We start from the raw sequence: 23,113 nt of genomic DNA, 5'->3' as shown, positions 1-23,113 counted from the left end.
TTGTAGAAATAAATTGTTTGTGAAGTACTCTAATATAGTGTTGAGCACCATAGAAAAATTCAGAGGAGATTAATAATTTGGCCTTCAGAGCAGGGTTGGAATAGTGTGCAGTAAATAAGGCCTGGGGCCACATTGAACAAGGACAAAACAAGATAATGAATAGCTGTTCATTAACTGAGCACCAGCCATCCTGTGCACTGAATGAGGTAGGAGTCCAGTGGAAAGATAGCATGTGATTATGTAATTAAAGACTGTATCATAATGCACACCCACAAGGGGGCTGGATTAAGGTTCCAAAGGCTACTTGAATTCTGGCATTTCCTAACATTTATGTGTTTGACTTTGCAACTTTAAGAATATTCATTTACTGTAGTTTTTGTATGTAATTATTATATAGCATTAATAACTGGGGATTTTACTGAGCTGTCCTTATCTGCTGCTGTTCCCCCTCTTGTATTCCTGTAGGTTATGTGCTTGGAGAGATCAGTTGGTTCAGCTTTTTGTCCTAGGCAGTGGTTGCTTTCTGTAATAGGTCTGATTTCCTAGTAATCTCATTAATTCAAGGGAGCAGCTGTCCCTCTTGACTACATGCATTGTGCCAATGCAACATATTCTGTGCAGCATTTGTATTGAATGAAGACTCCAAGCCTCCCTCTTGTGGGGACAGATGAACTCAGCTGAAAGGGTAGCTCACTCCTCAACCCCTCTGACAGACAAATGTTGCAGGTACATAGTGCCTTTCAGCCAAAGATCACAAAGTGCTCAGACTGATTTACAAGATAGTCCCCTGTATTCTTGTAGAAGTTGGCCCTAATAGGTGGTCTAGAAACAAACAAAAAGCAGTGATTGATGTATGAGCCAGTTCAATTCTAGGCCCAATTCCTTGCCCCTCTGAAGCTTGTCCCAAACTCCTCTCACTAATCATCGTTGCCACTATGTTATCTCCTAATTTTATTTCAATTTGGCTGGTCGCCTGTAGCTTCTCTAATCTTCAGTGTTGTCTTGTATCTTCGAGGTCTTCTTCCAGTCTCCCTATACATTCCCAACTTTCTGTGGCATTGCTTATCAACGGTCTCTTGATCCTGCTCAAATGTCAGTATGGTAATTGGGATACTGTAACTGATCCATTAGACCTGTCAGAGTATAATTCAGCATTTTTTCTCTCCAGCCCCTAGTTAGTGAGTTGGAATTTTGGCATGAATATAATGGTTGTTTATACATGATTATATGTTTTTTTGGTTTTGTTTTTTTTTTATATGTGGATCAGATCAGCTACTTCTGGAGTGGAAAATAGCAGCCTTTATACACTGCCTTACAGTTCAGGACAGAACATGGAGATTAACTCATCCCACTGAAACTACAGGGGATTTATTTTATTTTTTTTAATAGCTGGCAAAGTGTAATTAACCCGCTGAAGTTTGGCTAGGATGCTGTGGCCAAACTCTTTTGTTGCAAAAAGTAATATGTCTGTTCTATTCTACACAGGTTCTTACGCCACTTTCACATCACTGAAGTATCTGATCGGCTTCCAGTAATGGGTTAAGCAATATGACTGACCTCTGTCATGTGTGACTCGTTTTCTTTCAGCCTGTTGCCAGGGGAAGACGTGTGTGTGTGCAGGGTAGCATTTTGTTTTAGAGGAGGATTTTATTTATTAAGCGTGCACACTCTGTGTGTGTGTTAAGAAGATGAGGTGCATTTGGAGCAGAAGGTAGTGAGGTTTGTAATGATTCTTAATTTCTGGGGGTGTTCGTTCCACAGTCTTGGACACAGGCTTTTCAGTGACCACAGGTAACTAAATGGTGTTGATTTTAAGTTTCCCATTTCACCAATAATGTTTCCTAGCAAAATGCTGGGGAATTGCTTCAAAAGAGTCCTGGAGACTACCTCCTCCTAAATAAGTAACTCCACTTTCTGGAGCACTTGAGTTTTCCTTTGAGGTTTCCCATCCAAGTAATGACCAGGTCTGGTGCTGCTTAGTGTATAGGGTTAGATGAGACTGTTGTTCACTATCCCAGAGTTTGCATGATAAGAAAAAATGTGACCACTAGAGTCCTAGTTCTAAATATGTTACTGAAGAGGTAAGATATGTACACATGCCCCCAATTACAGAGCCTTGTAGCTTCACCATAGTGACTGCATTGAAGTCCCTTTGCAGTATGCCATCCGTCCCAGTGCACAGTATTATTTTGTCTTTTTTTAGTCTGAAAGAAATCCGTTGTTGCTAAGATCCAAACAGGGGATGGGGAGGACCCCATGATCAAAAAAGCAGAGAAATCTACTCCATGAGCTACAGTGGAATCCCTAATTTCTGTTAGCAGTAATAGAAACAAGACAGAAATCCCTTTTCCAGTCTTCCATTAGTTAGTAGGCAAGATTAGAGGGCCAAGAAGTCCCTTTTCAGCAACTATTTGGAATTTAGTCTCTGGACTTTTAAGGCTGCACTTAGCCAGCCTCCTACTACATCAAACCTGTTCTTAGCAATTTGCTCTCAAACTTGTGGTCTACATTTGCTGCATTTGTACAACACCTATAAATCCTCCGTAGTTGGGAAAGGAGCCGTCTTTCATTTCCTCAGCAGCAATCTCTTTGCAGCATGGGAGCATATTGTGCTAAGAGTGCTTTTGGAATGTTTGTTTCCCGTGGATTTAGCTATCATTTATGCCTGTCTATCTCTAGCCTACCATTAAAACTCTCCATTTTAGTCGGAATATCCAGTGGGTGTTAATGGAGACTGTGTCTTCCAGTAGGTAAAGCACTGGATTGGGACTCAGGAGACCTGGGTTCTAGTCCTGGCTCTGCCCTGGCCTGCTTAGTGATGTTGGGCAATTAACTTCCTCTCTCTCTGTGCCTCAGTTTCATCTGTAAAATGGGGATAATGATACTGACCTCCTTTGTAAGTTGCTTTTGAGATCTATAGATGAAAAGTGATATATAGAGCAAGGTGGTATTATAAAAATGTGATTCTGCTTCCCTGAAAGGAGTCCAGCAAAGAGAATTAACAACATTTACTCACCATTAATTAGTATATGGAGAACATATATTGTAATGGCCTTCTGTTACAGAAGTGTCCTCCTATAGAGAGGACTGTATTCACTGTTTTCTTGCCACATCTTAAAGATATAGCTGATAGTGAAATGAAAATGGTTAATGATATGGTGGAATCTGCATATGAGGAGAGACTGTGGAGAATAAGTTTATATTTATTTTGGAAAGGAGAAGAGGTAGATGAGACTTAACTGAGATAGTTAAGATTGTCAGGTATAATGAAAACTGATCAGTCTTTCCTTTCTCTATTGTTTCACTTTTGTTTTGTTTTTTTTACGAGAACATCGGAAATCATAGTATACAATGTGCAGAGAGCTTTTTCTGGTGCATCCTGATGTGGTCCTCCATAAATAGTTATTTTCTTTTCAGACTTGCTGTCATACTGTATGCTCAGGCGTCAGGTTTTGGCAAAAGTACCTAATGGTGAGGATAGATGTGTTTTTTTGGGTATATAGTTTTTATAAATCCAAATAAATAAATAAAATAAATACCTAGGAGATCTTTGAGTGTTATCTAGATCAGTGCTTCCCAAAAATGTGAGCCATGGCTCCCCAAAGGGAGCCATGAAAATTTTGTGGGGGAGCCGTAAGTGTCTGGGGGGGGGGGGGAAATATTAAATAATATGGGCATTTTTTGTTTCTTTCCCTAATTAAGATGCTGTTAAACTAGGCTTAAAAACCACCTGCGTTTTTATCTGTGGGTCTGTGTCTTATGCTACTGCTGCTGCTGGCACTGGGAGCCGCTCTTAGCCCTCCACTCCAGAACTTGACTTTCAGCTGAGGGGAAGGGGGCTGAGAGAGAGAAAAAGGTACCTCTGTATAATGGAACAATTTTCACCAAGTGCTCAGCCTTCATGTACCAAACGTTTGGCTGAAGAAGATGATGCGAATTGGATTCAAAACCTGTTCTTGGTAATAGTTGTCTCCATTCCAACCTTAAGTATCTTGGCTCAAGAAAAATCTCTTAGAATTGTCAAGTGATCACATGCTGAAGACCAAATTTTCAAATCTCACAAACCAGGAATTCTGGATTTCTGTTAAAGGAGAATACGAGGGACTCCATGATGAAGCTGTGGAAGTTCTGTTTCCATTCACGTTCAGTTATCTCTGTAAATCTGGGTTTTCAGCAATGATTTCTGTGAAAACTAAACACAGAAATGTAAATTTGGAGAAAGTGCCAAATGAATCAATCAGAGAGTCAACCAAACACTGCAATTTGAAGTAGACCAATTCTTCTCACTAAAATCATACTTGGGCTGTGTCTGAACATGCCAAGAAATCCATATTTTCAGACTACAGTTTTAAATAACCAGATTAGATCAGATTTTATAATTAAACAAACTGTCTAGTTGAATAAAGTAGCAAAATAGTCCTAACACCAACACTCTTGAATTTAGGAAGCTGAGTTGGTTCAACAACAACAACAAAAACAGTATTTGGTTGTGGGGAACCACCAAGTTTTAAAATATCTGACAGGGAGTTGCAGTACTAAGAAGTCACCACCATCAGAACCACAGATCACCACTGACAACCACACATCAGATAAGAATAAGATCTAAGATCATGGCAATCAACTTCCAAACAAATAAAAGAAAAATTGTTTCACACCATGTAGTCTGCCTGGAGAATTAACCACTGCAGGAAATCAGTGAGCTTGATTTTTTTTTTTTAAAAGGTCTGGATAATTTTATGACTAATGACATTTGTGGTAGTGCATATTAAGATAAGGGTAATTGAATCTCATACTGAACAGAGGGGTCAGGAAGAAATCGCCCTCGATGTACAGTGATATACAATTGGTTGCATGTATAGGTTTTGACTCTGCCTTCCTTTGAAGCTTCAGACATAGGATAGCCATAGGCAGAGAAGAACATCAAACCTGAAGGACTGTTGATGCTTCAATCTGGTATAATGTCCTATGTTCCTTCCTATGATAGATGGAGGAGATAGAATGGTCTTGTAAGACACAGGGCTGGGAAACAGAAACCTGGGCCTTGTTCCCAGCTCTGCCATTGACTCTGTGAGACATTTGGCAAATTATTTAATCTTGAACCTCAGTTTCCCCATCCGTGAAATCGTCTTTAAACTTACCTATCTCAGGGGTGTTGGGAGACTAACATAATGTTTGTGAAGTGCAATGAGACCCTGAGACAGAAGATAATATGCAAGTCTGAAAGTGAGGAGACAGGAGAAAGTGAGGATGTAATTCTAATGTGCTGAATGCATGTTTTAATCTGGTTAATGGGGAGGTTCAACTAAAACCAGTAGGGGTTAATTCGCTCTTGTAGCCCCTGATATTACAATCTTTGGACCTCTTGAGCAAAGGCTAACGGTTGTTGCTAACTGTATCTTTGTTTGTTTGGTAGCAGACACCTGAAGAGACTAGAATGAGACTGGATTCATTTTTCTTTGTGACCTGAGTGAGAATTTGAACCAACATCTGCTGGGATGAAAGGCCAGTGAAGTGATAAACTGTTATCTGGCCTTGAGTATGCTGTGTTGCAGAGGTGATGGGCTTGGGCTCTTGGGGCTCTATTGACTGAATCATCTGATCCGTTGGGTGGCATTGGTTTGGGCCCCAGAGAAAGATACGAATACAGCTTCTGCTCCTAGGACCGAAGTCGTGTTTATAAAGGGTTAGTGAAGAGAGAGAGAGCATCAAGGGGGAAAATAGTCATCTCAAAATGAAGGGATTGTAGAAGCAAATCAGGGTTGTGTCTAGCCTGTTCTTTGCAAGGCAATGGCCATTGTTAATGTAATGTGGCAGAGATAATAGTACAATGAAAGAAACCTTTCTTTTTAACTTTTTATAAAGATCTAAAAAGGTAAAAAAAAATGTACAATTTGCTTGGTATTTAGTTCAGGTAATTTTTTATAATTGTATAACGAGAACACATTGTCCTAATTTTCATATGCAGATTCAATTAGCATTCAGTTAATTAGCCTTTGCAAATGAGGATTAACATAATTGCATAACACTAACCTCTCTTAATAACTCTAAAGGGTAGAAAGGCTGCTTTTAATAAATTTGGAAGGCCTATATATGTTTTTTAAAATCTGAAATGGCACACATAAATTAAACCAAATTACACACAAAGGACAGCAATTAGGAGTGATCATCAAAGGAAACAAACTACACAGGGGTTTTAGAATAGAGCTGGATACAAATTCACTCTGGTTCTCCTCCTGGCTGTCTGCTGACCTCCTAGTGTTTCCTCTAGGATTATTACTGGGAAGATTGTACCATCCAGGAGGTCATTCCTTAAAAGCGAGCTCTCGCCTGATGCCAAGTTTATTAGAATTCAAGTGTTGTTAACTCATTTTTTGAAGTATATATGGTCATTTGGATGTTAGGCACCCAAAACCCATTGGATTTCAATAGGAATTGGGTAGCTCATTCCCTTAGGCTCCTTTTTAAAGTCCCAGCCATATATGCTATTGGTTTCTGTTACCCGAAGCAAGTGGATAGAGATATGGATTTTGTCTTTTTATCTGATACATGCATTTAAACAGTGATGCTCCAGTTAAGAATGTCATCATGAAACGAAATACAACATATGACTAGGGGACCGAGCAGCACATGGGTTTAGTAATGGGATATGGCACCTTTGGCTTGTAGTCTGGTTTCAAACCTGTGACCTATCTTGGTAGTGATCTTTCTGTGGTCTAGGTGGAGAGACTTGGTGTCTGTCCAGTCTCTCATGAACAGGTGTTGGCATCAGATAACACTAAAACTGACATTCTCAAGCCAACGTTTGATGGGCATGAAACCCCAGAGATGTTTATTTCAGGCCAGAGCTGAGACGTGTTTACAGGGCAATGCAAGGAAGCTTGCCCTACTGTGTTTCATGTTTTGTGTGTTCTGTGGTTTGGGGAATGCTGCTTCCACTCCTGTTAATGTGATACTTTTCATAAACATGTAATAAAATAAATCTGTTCTCTATTGTTCTTAAATTAGAAAAGGCTGCTCATTTAATGGTGCTTGAGTAACATATCATCTCCGCTACCACATGCTCCAATACCCTTTGTGTTCCCATTTAAGTACCCTGGGCTACTCTATGTTCTAGAAGAAGCTTTTCCTGTAGAAATTCTTTTGCTGCCTAAATTCTTGAGTTGTGAGCAATGACAGTCTTCTATTGTATCCCAGAGCATGTGCTCCCATTAAAACCATTTTACCCTGCCTCTTATTATCCCAGCAAGGATCCTAGTTTAATTTCACAAGTCATATGATCTATTGTCAAATTGTAGGGCACCAACATTTTCCAAAGTGGCCACAGAATTTGGATGCCTCCATTTTTCTGGTGATCAGCTTGAATCACCTTGAGCCTGATCTTTCGGAAGTGCTGAGTCCCCAGGACTCCACTCGAAGCCTGCAAGAACTGCAGGTGCTCGGCACCTCAGAAGCACAGACCCATGAAGAGATACAAAACTAGTGGCCATTTTTTAAAGCATTGGAAACAGTGACTCACTGCAACACAGGTCTTCTGAGAGTATGGAGAACTAAGAAGGTGAGTACTGTGGGGAGTGAGGAAATCCTTGGATTCTCCCAGAGAAGGCTCTTCACTTTTAAAAATAGATACTTGTGTTCACAGTGTCCTTTTTGATTTCCCTGATCTGTCTGCTGCACAGTTTGAAATCTTAACAGGAAATAACTTAAGGTAGTTCCCAGTAGCCAAATTCTACTCTCACTGATGCAGATGTAACTCTCATTTCCTTCCTCAGGAGTTTTACCTGTGTCTCTGAGAGCAGAATTTGGTCCTTTGAGTTGTTTGGTACACAGATATATTTGATAACTTACAATCAGTGAAAGGGGAGAATTCAGACATACTGTAGGGATGCTGGCCCAAGCCATGTAAAGAAGCTTTCTGCTGTTTCCAGTTGCTGCTAAATATGCCTTCCTCACCTCAGGAAAGGAATCTTTCAGCCTGCATGCATGCCTTATCTCTCTGATAATGGCCCAGCAGTAGGCTGGCAGCTAATTGTGAAAACTTTTTCCCAAGGTGGTGTTTATGATCTGTCACATTCTGCAGCCTTTCAGAAAAAGAGAAAGGAGAAGTGATTTTTCTAACTTGGAACAGCATAGCTGAACATGTTTTTACAATTAGATATTGTGACAGATTATTTAAAGTGGTAGCTTCAAGGTCAACCCTCATGCACTTATGTATAATTAAAAATGGCATAGTCTGTGCTACATTTTCCTTCTGATTCCTGAAAATCTATAGTATTTCACTTCCTCCACTCCATCACCCCTCACTGTCCTCAAGCTATAACAACAGGTAATTCACTGACTACATGACTAGGCGGTAGAGCTCCTAAATTCTCATCTTAGCTCTGCCACTGATCCAGTATGGGGCATTTGGCAAGTCAGTTAAAGCTCTCTGCCTCCAGTCTCTTTGTCTGTAAAACAATTGCTCAGTGGTTTGTAGATGCTCAATCACTATATATGTGCAGGCTATTATTGCAGTTACAGTCCTGGGCAATGCTACAATAAGACCTCATAGGGCCAGATTCACCTCACTGGATGCAAAGAAGTTGCAAACGCACCTGCCTTCACATGCAAGGTTTCCTGTGCTCCAGGTCAGGATTCACCTAAGGGGAAGGACAAGGTGCTGTTTCCACCATCGCCCTTTATTGAGAGTTATGCAGGGGACATAAGCTTTAGTTCTCGTTGGAGCCCTGCCAATAGGGTTAAGCATAAGGGGGGAAATGCAGGGGCACGTTCCCCCCCCCCTCCAATAATCGACAGGGGCACAGAACGCCTCCGGTCCCGGGGCTGCAGCAGGGAGCTGTTCTGTTTCCTTGTAACATCATGTGTTTAATGTGTCCCTTCAAAAGCGGTCCAATTTAAATTCCTGCACACACCCTCGCCAGTGAAGGATGAATCTGTGCTAGTCGACAGGATAATAGAGCTCTTTCTGTCAGAAGGATTTTCCTATATCTTCCATTGTTTTATGCAGTGATTATAGCAATGTCAGTTCTAGGATATTAGAGACAAGGTGGGTGAGTTAATATCCTGGGCGGCGGGGATAAGAGGCTTGGGGAGGCTTAAATAGTCATCACTGTTGGAAATTGCCGCTTGGCCTCTGCCCCCCAGGTCCCACCTCACTCCGCCTCTTCCTGCCCCCACTCTGCCTCCTCCCTCCACCCCCCCCCCCACAGGAGCAAGCGGCAGGTGGTGACTTGGGGGAGGAGGCGGCATGAGGGTGGGAAGAAGTGGAGCAGAGCAAGGAGGCTGAGAGGCGCAAGCAACACGGTGGGGGGCTTGTGTAAGTGGGCCAAATGGGGATGGGGTCTGGGGCCGAGTGGAGGTGGAGCATGGGCAGGGCCTCAGGAGGGAGCCAGGCTCCCCAAATTCAAGAGGCACGTGCTGCCTATGTGTAATATATTTTATTGGACCAACTTCTGTTGGTGAGAAAGACAAGCTTTCAAGCCACTCTATCTTGAATGATCTCTTACAATATGTGATAACTACTTATGCTAAACAATTTGTTCCAGCTTCACAACAAAATGCAAGGTGGAAGTTCCTTTCCCAGACTTGTAGAATTGCTCCATGTGGCTCGAAAGCTGCTTGTCTCTCTCATCAACAGAAGTTGAGCCAATAAAATAATATTACCTCACCCACCTTGTGTCTCAGAAAGATTTTCATGACATTCAGCCTAAATTGTCTTTTTTTAAATTTCATCTCCTCTCATCATTATGTTTTCTAAAATCTAAAGCCATTATGCTCTCTGATATTTTTACTTTATCTTTCTGTTATATAATTAGAACACAAATAAACACAAGGTCACCAAATTGGTGACAACTCAGTTTCATGAAACAAATCACATATTAAAAACTCAGTGATTAAACAAAAAAGAAGTTCAAAAGTTGATTCACTTTAAGAAAGGAAAAAAAAACCTAAATGATGCAATTGTTTTTCTTATAGGGTATTTAATTTTATCTATAGTAGAAGAAAAATAATTAATTTGCACTATTAAATGGGAGACCCATTGCCAACTTCCAGATTTTTTTAATTAAGTGCAAAAAAGCAACAACAAAAGCACAGGATATTGCATTTCAATGTATTTCATACATTTATGTTGACTATGGTTTAATTTTAATTATTTATATTTCATATTGTTCTAGCCAATATTCCAATATTTATGTTGTAAATTTATAAAATCTTAATCTGAGACCTCAAAACACCATTTTGCTAATTAATTTTTGCTGAGAAATGGAGGTAGACCATAGATTATAGAAATGCCGAATAGCAGAAGTCATATTGCAGTTACTTTCCCTACCTAAGTGATAAATACAATACTGTATGAATTTCTGAATACTATGGTTTTGTCATAATCATTGGAAGGTTGTTTGTTTATTCACTTTTGGGGATGCACTGTATATACCTCCACTCATGCTACTGAAGTTGTATTTACAAAGAATGGCAACAATTTAGTATAGTGACAAATTTCTTTATCTAAATGGATACCAATTTTCTTCAGTTATGAGAGTGAAACACAAATTGTAAAAATTCTTAAAAGTCTGTCAAAATAAAGCTGTTTAATTTTTCTGTTTATCCCAAGTGACTACTTAGCATTAAACTCAAACCAAGCAGGATTTCTTTATTTGTGAGATCATGTTTTTGGTTTGGTGTTTTGTTTTTTGTTTTACTTTTTTTTAATGCTTCTTTTATTTCTCTTGTGTGCAATGAATAAGTCATATTCCTGCTCTCTATTAGTTTCTCCATTTTCCGTATTTCCAACCCCAAACATACAAAGATTATGAGTCAGGCCCCAAAATCATAAGATTGGCTTAAATTTTTTTTTCTTTTTTTCTCTTTGGTCTTTTATTTGCCTTTTGAGTCTTTAGGGATCACATTTTCAAGTGTCTTTCTGCAACCTGGAGGGCCAGAAAGGGGTGGTAGTGGTTTGATTTTTAATTAAAGTTGAGATTCTCATATAACAACATTACTCCAGGAGCTGGGATTTAAGAAAAACACCAGATATCACAAGTGTTGGCAACCCTTAGGATCTCAAATATCCTGGTAATGGCCATATACAATTGGTAATAACACTGTGGTAACTCTTTCTCTTTACTCAGGGCTTTTGGGAAAACCATACAAAATTGATCAAGGAGTACGGACCTGTTTGTGGGTAAGCCAGCGATACTCTTCCTTAATCCTGTTTGTTGTTGCTGCTGTTTTCTTGTTGGTGTTCAACTTAAAGCTACAGTGAACTAATGCCACTTTACTCTTGAATAAGAGCATCCAGATGGGGGTTAACACACTTACGTGCATTGACGTCACACCTTTAGTTGATTCACCTTCCCTTTCTTGTGTGTCTCCATATAAACAAGTTGTAGACAATTTTGCCTAGAACTCACTCTTTCTCAGGCCTATAAAAGCTACCAACTGGGTAAAATAAAATTTCTATCCTCCCAATATATGTTCTGGAGCAGTGTTTCTTAACCTGGAGTTTTAGAGGGGTCGCAAGTGCAGAGCTGGTATTGGGGATGGCAAGAAAGGTAATTGCCTGGAGCCACAGGGGCGCCATGAAACTAAGTTACATGCCTCAGCCCCGTGGGGGTGGGACTCAGGCTTCAGGGGTACAGTAGTTTGGAAAGGTTAAGAACCACTGTTCTGGAGGGTGTCTCCTCTCTCATGTGAACATTAAACTGATGGGCAGGAAGTGCCTTGAAAGTTGCTTCAATTTACATGCTCATCACTTATGTGATTTTAAGTTTTCACTCTGAGACGATGAAACTTCCACCAAAATTTAATTTAAGAAAAAAATTACATTTGCAACATACTGTGAATTTGGGTTAAAATCTCTCACTCCATATCTGTGCAAAAAATAACCATTTTAAAAAAACATCATGATGTAAAAAGTAAAAATTGCACACCTCTCTTTCCCCTGTCCTCCAGCTGTAGTTAACACCTAATTGGTGTTGAGGAGGGACTACACCTCAGGAAGAAAATACAGGGACTCCCCTGAAGTCAATACTCTCACATTTCTTTGAATCCCACATAGGTAGTATTAGTTTTCCATTGTTATAATAGTGCTGGAACTGTGCTTTGCCTTCCATTCGTTTCTATTTTAATAATGACTTCCAGGTTCTGTCTGTCCTTGGTATTTCCAATGTGCTTATTACGTTGTAATTATTAGTCAGTACGTATATATCAAAGAAAGCATGAACTCAATAGAGACACTGGTTTTATGTCTCATTACAACAATCTGTAACCCATTAAGTCCCTTTTGTCCTATGTCTGCCAAGGTCTTAATTGCCCACTTCATTTTGAATGGTTTCTTGCAACATGTGTTAACTCCTTATGCTTAACAATCTGTTCCAACTTGTTAACTGTGACATTCTGATTACCTTTCTCAGACCTAAAGAAGAGTTCCCTGGAGCTTGAGAGCTTGTCTTTCTCACCAACATAAGTTGGTCCAATAAAAGATATTATCTCACCCACCTTGTCTCTCTCATATCCCAGGACCAATATGGTTATAACAACACTCCAAACAAAGAAAGCATAAATAGTCCTGAAAGGTTTTTTTTTTCCTTCCCTGTTCCATAGACGTTCAGGGTGCGTGTGTCTGTGTGTGTGGATTATAAGTATGTTTTAGATGTTGTTCCTGCAGAAGGGCTTTATCAAAGAGGAGCATTTTATATTTAACCTGAAGACAGGCAAGCTGAGTTTCAGATGGTGGTCTCACTGCTAAAAATACTCCACTCTCTGTTCCAGACCTTCTAACCTATGGTCTTTACAACTGTGTCATCTCACAAGTCTGTTTGCAGGTAGCAGAGGATGAGGTGGTCTGCAAGATAGCCCATTGGTCTTTGTAGACTTAGCCAGGACTTTACAGAAACTTTTTCGCAAGTTCTGAATTGGATGGGAGGAGAATGCAATTTGCAGACAGTGGTGTGATATTATGTCAGCTTTCGTAGTCTGAGGCATTTGCTATACCTATTGCATCCTTTTTGTGGCAGTCGCATTCAATCCTAGGGAAAGTGACTTGCAGAGAGATAACCAGGAGGGTAATGACATCATGGTTATCATGGATGTTCGGGGTAGAAATGGGTTGAGCATGACTCTGAGGATTCATATTATCCCAAAGATCTGTAGTCTTGTGCCATTAAACAATAGTGATTCTAGAGCAGTTGGCAGAGAATAAATGCTAGTCTTGAAATCTCCCAGGAAAAGGAATCTTTGGGGCACCATTGCCAGGTTTGATGTAAGATTAGGTCGTGGTTCTAGAAAGTTGTTTGGGTTCCTGGGAGCTGCCTGTGTGTGCGTGTGTCTGTGTGTATGGAGTATTATTATGATCGATCTAGTCAGGTCTAGTCAGACTAGATTGATCTAGTCAGGCATGAAAGTCCTTCCCCATCCCCCCATCTTCTTCTGTTTGAATCTTACAGTTCTTGTGAATACAGGTAACGAATGCTATGTGGCAGCTGTGCACGTAGGACCAGAATCAAGGCATTTGACCTGATGGCCTTGGAGAAGATCTGGCATTTTGCTCTTTTCAGATTGAAAACTGCTTCCCAATAAACATAAAGAGCAATGATCTGTATTTTCACAGTGGTGAAGTGTGTTGAATACAGATCTTTGGAACGGAAGCCTTTATTCTTCCCTGCCCCCCTCCTAAGGTCACTTGAATAGTCTGAATGATACCATCACAACTGTTTTCTTTTGTGTGTGAATTGGTTTCCTTGACAACAGGATGTCAAATCAACTTTTCAGCTTTAATCAAGTCAAAACAATATATCCCTTCCATTTCAAACGGCCTCAAGTTGTAGAGAATTATTTCAAGCAAGGTTTTCTAGGTCACAGTACCATTTTTCTTTGCTCCGGTGTGCAGAACCAACGGAGAAGTGATGTCATTGTTCCTTTACAGAGACAGACAATGCAAATAACCTCCAGTGGTGAATATGTGCTGTGAAACTCCTATCTATTTTCATATAGGGAGGGTCCAGAACAGGCACCAAAGGGAAAACAAACTAATCTTGGGATCAGTACATAACGAAAGATGCAATGTTCTAGTTCCATTGAAATGAATGGATTTACGCTGCCCACTTCAGTTATGAAGAGCTGGGATCACCAAATAAAGTATTCATGTGTGTATAATTCAGTTGTATCATAAAATATCACCTACAAAAATGCTTATAAAAAGTTCACTGATTTTTCATACAAAAACAATGAAAAACATTCTATTTGGAACCACGTTATTTATGTATTCCAGGAGTTATGTTGTTGTTCTCCTTCCTCTTACTAGAAAAATAGGATCTTGGTTTCTGTGGGATTTATTGTGTTCTGTAGCTTATTCCTCAGATGAACCCACAGTTTCTAAGTCCTGTACTTATTTCCCTTGCATCCAATTGTCCTATTTCAATTCAAGGATATGACTTTTGGTGGGAAAGAGGTGACAGGAAACAAAGAGCCTTAGTGGATGAAGAGAAGTGCAGGAAAAAATATTATACGGATTCAGAAATATGTCTAGTACAGCCATTTTCAAATGTTTTGAACTGAGCCCTCCTCTTTCAGTTGCAATTATTGGTTGTGGCCTTTTCCCTGAACCCGGACAAAAAGAGGTGAGTCGGGGTGGAGGTGGCTCTCCCTTCTGGAACCCCGCCATGTGGGGCTGATGCCTGAGCTGCCTGGTGTCACCACTTGCTACCCCAAACATTCCTCTTTGCCCCTCGGGGGGGATGGAGGGGGTGTCCCACAGGTTGAAAATCTTTGGCCTAGTAGAATGTTAGCAGGTCCTTAGAGGCTATGACTTAATCTTATTTTACACATACACTCCATGTGCATTTGACTGGCCATCGTGATTGCGTCATCATTAATTATAAGGCACCATAAGTGCATATTGTTGGTGCTCAGTAGAAGAGCTGTGTCCAAATAAGCGGTGGATTTCCTGTCCTGAAGAACACAGTGTGGAAAAGTACCCAAAAATACAGTACAATATCAGAATGACAGACAGGTGGTAGATACAACTGGAATGAGTCACCTACTAGAGCCTGACCTTGCAGTGAACTTCATGTGGGCACAAGGGTCCAATCAGGATGAAGGACAACCATGAAGGTTGTAATGCATTTTTGCCACAGAATACGCTGTAATGTATGCATTGTTCTTTCTTGACACCTCTCAAGCATGGAACAGCTCCCAGCTAGTGTAGGCCAACTCCAACTCTTTCTCCTCCTCCAATAAAATTCTGAACACCCATCTGCTTTGTGAAGCCTAGCAACCACACATCCTTCTTTTGTCACACCACCATGTGTTTTGTATCATGACATTGTAAGCTCTTTAGGGCAATGCTTTTGTTCTTTGTTTAGCACCTTTTAGCTGTTTTTTAGGCCTCCTGCTGAATGCTTCTGGCTCTGTATAAATAATCAAGAGCTTTAGCACCAATGATGTGATGTGCACCACAGTGTTGTTCATAGTCCCATTTTATTGTTTGTTGTCATAAACTCATTATGGTAAGTTATCCATCTTCACTAAAGCACCTGCAGGAAACTCTGCTGAGCCTAGGACAGAAGCCTTTTGGTGTCAGCACAGTACTACAGAATGAGTAGCTGTAGGGTATGAAACAAAACTAGGGTTATATGCTCGGATACCTGAAGCAACTGGGTGGTATCTTTGATGTGAACTGAACTACATTTTCTTATACAAATAATTATTTTATAATTAGTAGCTTACACACATTTTAATGAAATGCCTGGGAAGTAAAACAACAGACTGGATGTTCTTAAGGAATTTATGCAATTACATGGTGTCTGATCTGTGTGTTTTGGGAAAAAAACAAAAAACCCCATTGGAACCATGGCCATATCTTGTCATTTAGGGGGCTGGATGTCTCAAAGAACTAGAATAGAATATGGAGCCAGTCAGTAAGCTGAAATGTGGCTACGGCTATATATGATTGTAATTTATATTGCCAGCTAACCACTTTTCAGCAGTATAAGCAGAATGAATTGGTGCTTTCCTAGTGGCTGTCCACACCAAACATGCCATTGCAAATGGCTCCATTTGGCTCTGTTAGCCATTTTTATAGATAGGCCAAGGATCAAATTGTTGTAGACACTGAACTCTCATTCCAACTTGTGGTCCCTCTGCGTCAGGTATGAGGTTTGTTGGTGAGTTATTGTGACAGAAGCTTATGTGGCTACTGCTTGTGCTATACCTATTTTTGGATAAACAGGGGATATACATTTTTCAGGGCTGTTGATCTGGAACTTTCCACAAAAACTATCCTTCCTTCCCCAGAATACCAAGGTAAAATTATGGTCCCCTTGAAGTCAATAGGACCAAGATTTCATGCCCAGTGAACAGTTTTAGGCATCATCATGTAGCTAGTGTATTTATTGTCATTTAATTTTACATGATTGTTCTTATACCTTTTCTCTGGTAATGCTTTATTCTTCCTTACCTGGAAAGAGTAATCCCAAAGTAGGTGTTTCATCATTGTTTTCTGAAATAATCTTATCGTGTGTGCTTTTTATTTTTTCTCCTTTTATGCTGGTGGTTTTAATGGACTCGCTGGCTGTCCTATAGGCATCCTATTCTTTTTTTAAACAAGTAATTTTCCATATTTCATCTAGAGAAAGACAAGCCTGGGCAAGAATGAGAAAAAAATCAGGCTTCCTACTTTTGATATACAGCCTTCTTAATCTCTGGTTCACATTTCCCTGCTATGATTTGTTTTGCTAGCCTCACTGGAGCATGATTTCCATGTTTTTACAGGATTATATACTTTCTGGCCTGAATAAAATCTCTTACCATTCTGTAACTCTCTTGCGCTGTTTTTTTTTTTTTTTTTTTCTGCTTCCTTCTCATATTGTAATAAGGTCCTTTGACTCTGCAGGTATGTACACTACATGCTCTGTGGCAGCACAGTTGCAGCGCTGCAGGGTAGACACATGCTGCAGCAATGGAAGGGGTCTTTACGTTGCTATAGTAAATCCACACTCCCTCAAGAGACAGTGAACTAAGTTGATGGAAGAATTCTTCTGTTGATTTAGCTGCACCTACAGTGGGTTGACATTTTTCACAACCCTGTGCAATGTATCTAGGTCAGGGGTGGGCAATAATTTTTGCAGCGGGTCCACTCCGTGAATTCTGGTAAGTCACATGACTGGAAGCAGGAAGTTCGGGTAGAGACTGGCTGAAAGCTGCCTGATGCTCCAGCGTAGAGCTCCTGCATGGTGGGCTGGCAGGCCAGACAGAAAAGTTTAGATGGGCTGGATCCGGTTCATGGGCTGTATTTTGCCCACCCCTGTCTAGGTCAACTCGCGTTTTAGGTGGAGACCAAGCCTCCAGTAGTCTTAATCAGTCTCGCAACTACTTCTATGGATTGTAATTATCTAATTTTTCCCTTTAGACCGTTGCTGACTTTGGGTTCTGTTCAGCAAAGTACTGAAAGACGTGCCTAACCTGAAGCATGTGAATAGTTCCACTAAAGACAATGGGGCAACTCACATGCTTTTAGTTAGACACATGATTTAAGTAACTGGCTGAATCAGGGCCATCAAATGAATAATTTAACAATTGCATTTCTGTCTGAAAAACATATAACTGCTACAGGTATAAGTAAACACCTAAAATTAGTGCAAATGAAAGAAGTTGATAGGATGAAAAATATATTTAATCCCCCCCCCCCCCCCCCCCCCCCCCTTTAGAGAGCACTTTGTGTATAGACAGCCCTTTGTAGTCTGTTCATCAATTTCTTCCATGGTTTGAAAAAAATCCTTACAACTATCATCTGAGCGACAGAAAAATTCAAATAGTTTATCTTTTCGAAGTTGAAAACCATATAAACTTCCAGGACATGACTATGTAAAGAAGAAGCTTTATCAGAAACTAGAATTTGTTAAAATTAGTCAATTTAAAGAAAATCAGTGTAACATTGTGGCTTTTCAGTTTTAAATAACAATGTTCCTGCCTGAAAAGTTTAGCGTTATAGAACAATGCTACCTTGTGGTATGATTCCCTACAAATACCCAGGACATCAAACTTAATTAGATTCAGTCATTGTTACTTTTAATGGCTTAATCAAACTTATTCCTGAAACAACTCTTGTGAATTGTTCATAGCTTTCAGATGCAAATGTAAAACTCATCTCCACACAGCAAGCTTTTCCCCTGCAAAAACAGTTACCCTTCTCATCTATGGCAAAGCTCATGCTGATTTTCTTGTAAAATACTCAAATGCCACAGTGATTAGAGTGGTATATAAAATGTAGGTAAATTATATGCTGATCCTTTAAATCTGTCAGCTACCCTTGCTGGTCTGGAAATGACATCCCCTGCGAGAAGAGATGGAGGAGCTCTTGAGAGGCTCCATTCCTTTCTTGTGGGAGGTTTCAGAGAGCAGATTTGTGCAATTGCTTATATTCCATGAGTGTTCTCTATGGTTAAGAATAAGATTATGTCACGAAAGTCATGGATTCCATGACTTCCTGAGACCTCTGTGACATTTTCGACCTCCACCCCCAGGCGATGGTCAGACCTGTTAACCCAGAGGGAGCCATCTTTGCTCCAAGGCCTGGTCTACACTAGAGACTTCTGTCAACCAAAGTCAGCTTTTTGCACCAAAACAGTGGTATTGTACACACTGCTTTGTTTCTTTCCCTGTTGTAGGAAACTTCCCCACACCACTCAGCAATCACTTGTGCAGGGACCAAAGTGGCACACAGGCAAACAGCATAGAGACCTGGTTTGAAGCTTTTTGCATGGAGCAGATGCACTCCAACATCCCTGCTTACTCTCAGGAGTGAGATATTGGCTTCTGTGGCCCCCGCCTGTGGAAAATGGTGGCACAATTTTAAATTTTGTCCCTATCTACTTGCATCAATACTCCAGACAACCACCCAGAACTTTTTCCCCAGCTTGAGTACCCCCTCCCTCTGGGCACAACTCACCATGCCCTGGTTGATCATCAAGCTGTGCGCTTGACGGGGGACAGTGAGAAAGAGGTGTAGTTTACAGAAATGCATCAGTGCTGTTATTGCACTCACAATCATGCTTCTGTTCATTGTTTATTGTGCTTCTATAGATGTGCCCTTGAGGGGAAACCCCTCACACCTGCCGAGCGCATGCGGCTGATAAGAAAACGACCATGAAGATGCAAAGAGGAGATGTTCTAAGAACTTCTCCAGTCCTCTGAGGTGGGGAGAAAAAAAAGAAAAAAGGCATGGAGACACACTGTGTGTGAAAATCAGAAAATTGATAGGCAGGAGAGGAGGGAAAACCAGGAGCAAGTGATAGCAGGTCACAAGCGCATGAGAAAAGCCAGGGAGGAGCAAATGGAGTTGGTAAAGTCACTTATAACACTGCAGACTGAATTAATGTGTGCTCGCCCCGCTCCCCTTGCAGCCAACACGGAACTGCTTTCCATGCTCTGCCCATACTCCACCCTTAGATTCGTACCAGCCCGTCAGTACCCCATTCACTCCACCCCTTCAGACAGTTTCCAGAATGATAGCTGAACTTACACCCAGCTGTCATAGCTCTCACTGCATTCACTGATTTCTTCCCTCCAGCCCAGCTTTTCATATGTGCTGTGAATAATTATTTAATAAATACATATTCTTTGAAGAATAAGAAATCTTTATTTGTCTCTTGCACACAGTGATTACAGTTTACATTGATACACAGTGCAAACTGGATATCAGTCATAGCCTGGCACTGTGCTGTTTACAAAGACACTCTATTAGTGCTCATTGTCAAAATGGCTCCTCAAGGCCTCCCTGATTTGAATGTACCCCCAACCCCTGTTGTGTCCCTCTAATAGCCCTGACATCTTGTTCATATTCAACCACAAGGCAATCTGCCTCTGCGCTCCACCCAGGGGGAAAATTGTCACCTTTAGCTTCACAAATATTATGGAGCACACAGCAGGCAGCTATAACCATGGGAATATTTTCCTCATTTACATCTAACTTGCCATAAAGGCAGCGCCAGCAAACCTTTAATCTGCCAAAGGCACATTCAATTGTCATTCAGCACCTGCTCAGCCTGTTATTGAAGCACTCCTTGCTGCTATCCAGGTTGCTTTCTTAAGGCTTCATGAGCAATGGCAGTAAGGGGTAGGTAGACTGGGTCTCCCAGGATCACTATGGGTATCTCAACATCCCACATTGGAATCTTTTGATCTGGAAAGAAAGCCCCTGCTTGCAGCTTTCTGTACAGGCCAATATTCCTGAAGATGCATACATCATGCACTTTCCTGACCAACCTGCTTTGATGTCAGTGAAATACCTACGGAAGCGCCTGCAATACCATAGAATAACCCCTTTCTATTGATGTACTCCATCACGAGATGGTCTGGGGCCAAAATAGGGATATGCATACCATCTATCTCCTCGCCAGTTAGGGAATCCCATCGCTACAGAACTGTCCACTATTTCATGCACATTTCCAAGACTCTCAGTCCTTTGTAGCAGAATGCGATTAATGGCCCTGAACACTTGTGATGACACTGCTCCAACAATGGACTTCCAAACTGATTAGCAATTGACTGGTAGCAGTCTGGAGTTGCCAGCTTTCATATGGCGATCGCCATGTGTGACCCGTCCATGCCTAGGGTAGCCACCTGAAAATGCCAAGGTCAGGGCAGGCTGTAAAAGGAGAGGAGATTCTCCCAGCACTGGTGCCAAGGGGCCTCTGTGTCATAGAGGTACAATGGGTTTTTTGTCCAGACTTCCCTCTTTGTCAATATGTATTTCAGGCCTCTGGGAGAGCTAGTAAAAAGACATGAGGCCCAATTGTTCACTGCCTTGGATCTGATTCAGTCTTTTGCACCTGTGCAAAGTGAGTGTACAATGCTACCAAATCCAAATGATGGCATTGTGCCCTTTCTTTGCAGGTGTGAATGAGTGTGCAAGGCAGCGGAGACAGGGCCCATGGTCCATGGTGTGCGCAGTATGCTCATGATGCCCATTTCTATGTTTCTTGTCTTGTGTGACCTACCTATTGCTGTGGCACTAGTGATTTAGTATTTGCATGAGACAGAGGCTGGCTGGCTGGGTCTTGACTGAGGTGTAATGCTGGTAGTTTGGGGAAAGCAACCAGGAGAGTTGGTGAGAATTGTTATCAGTGCCCTTGATTGAGGGAGTGAGGCTGTCATTTGTAACATAGGTTAGGAATCTAGCTAGATCCTGGGTACTAAGGTCACAGCTGTGGCCAAGAACATTTTTTAACCATCTGCACCTCCTGAGACGCTCGCCTGGCTACATTGCTCCACAAGACTAGACTGCTGAAACTGCTTGTTAAGTGGAGTGCCATGCCTAGAGCACATATAACACCAGTCAGTGCTCCACTGGCTGCCTGTGCATTGTCTGTGCATACAGCCCTAAATGATTTGGGTCCTGGTTCCCTGAGAAATCGCCTCTTCTCAATGGATCGTACCACTGCAGTCGCAGTCAGCAGATCCATTCAAGCTAGAGACTTCCTAGTTTAAATGACAGGGGGCTCCCAGGAGGGCATTTTCTAAGAGGGCACCTCAAATCTGCAATTTGTTTTCTCCCCTTCCCACATGCACCTTTGATCCACCAAAGCCTGAATTTGTTAATCATCTTACCAAGCTGTGAAGCCCATCTTTTGTCTTTGAGCATTTGGGGAGGAAGTGCGTTGAGGGTTTTTAGATGGTTGCAATGTCTGGTGGTGGTGGTGATTTTAGCAGGCAAGTGCTATCTGGGTTGTAGGGCACTTCACTATGTAGAGTTGTGTCACTGATATCGTGTGTTTTAATTAGTCTTGGGCTCTAGCCCCTCGACATTGATGGAAAATTCATTATAAATCCAAATAGGTCATTAATTATATAAATATACACAGAGTGACCATCACTGGTCTCGAACCTCATCAAATGTGTGTTTCATTATGAATGGAAAATGTGTTTCCCCGAGCTGTGCACAGCAGTTTTCAAATGGAGTGTCTGAATCATCCCCTTCCCTACAGGGATGAGGCAGAGACACTGCATCCCCTGCTGCTTCCCCCACTTTTCCTCTGCATCTGCAAGAGCAGTTCTGCTAGGTGCTGGCAGTGGTTGGAGGGGCTGCTGTCCCTTCCCTGAAGTGGCGGAGACGGTGGGGGGAAAGAGTAGAATCTGAGAGGTCAGATGATCACAACAGCCCCTTCTGGCCTTGGAATCTATACATCTATGAGAACCCCCAAGCAGTTACTGCTCCCTGATTCTCTATCCTAGCCCCAGCACAGTTTAGAGCATGCGCTAGCCATTCCCCATCTCTGAGACATACCTTATGCCAGAGGCTTTGTGGGGGAATGTATAGGAACTAGCTATGCTAACTTTAAGCATGCTGGGGGTTTGCCTGTGTGTGTGGTTCTCCCTTTGTACCACCTGTGTGCCAAGAAGGGAACAGACTAGTGCTGAGAATCTGCCCCTAAGGATTGATTATGGTCTCTTAATCTTCTGAAAATGACATGTTCCACTCCAAGAGTGAAAAAGCTGGACACCACTGCTGTATATAGTGTCCAGGAGGGGAGCCTTCCTTTCTTGCATGTAACACTTTCCCTTTTGTACCTTCGGTTTGCATCTCAAAAGGCCTCACGCTCTTGAATCGACAACCTTGCCTTATGGGCTGTTCTTCATATTTACGTTTCTTCCTGTGAAAAAAATTGCTTCCCTAGCATCTGCTCTCACTTTGTGTTTTACCCTCTTTAATTTTTATTCCTAGCCTCATTTTTTATCCATGTGGAGCTGAAAACACTAACTCAAACTGACTTTTTTTTTTATGCTATCCCTAGGTTTCTATACACTTCAATAAATCACTTCATTGCTTTTTTTTTTTTTTTTTAAATTTGTTTTGTCATATATAGGTTAAATTTTTCCTCTACCTCATCCTGGAATCAATTTTATTCTACAACATTTTATTTAGTGGGAAGGGGAAAAGAACATCCCCTTTTCCTTTGTTGGTTTGGGACCATCTTCAAGGTTATCCTATTTCTGCAGCCTGCCACCCTACTTCTCATCTATTCAAATCAGAGGCTCTGCATTATGGCAAAACTTCCTCTAAGTGAGGGTGCAGTTTGGCCTGGGACAAGCTTTGGGGCAGAAGGTTAGTGCCTGCATG

At 41.3% G+C, this 23,113-nt stretch overlaps 1 protein-coding gene across 1 annotated transcript in view; it reads left to right on the top strand.

The window, feature by feature from the left end:
* TBXAS1 (thromboxane A synthase 1) overlaps window positions 1-23,113 on the top strand; it is a 278,530-nt gene that overhangs the window by 93,021 nt on the left and 162,396 nt on the right. Inside the window, exon 4 of the mRNA XM_067536094.1 lies at window positions 11,127-11,179. Within this exon, the coding sequence (XP_067392195.1) occupies window positions 11,127-11,179 (53 nt within the window). The remainder of the gene's footprint in view (window positions 1-11,126; window positions 11,180-23,113) is intronic.

The sequence above is a fragment of the Emydura macquarii genome, unplaced genomic scaffold, assembly GCF_026122565.2.
Source record: "Emydura macquarii macquarii isolate MOO-44397 ecotype Brisbane River unplaced genomic scaffold, CSIRO-AGI_Emac_v2 contig_3530, whole genome shotgun sequence".
NCBI classification, from domain to species: Eukaryota; Metazoa; Chordata; order Testudines; family Chelidae; genus Emydura; species Emydura macquarii.
This window is presented reverse-complemented; position numbering and strand designations above follow the sequence as displayed.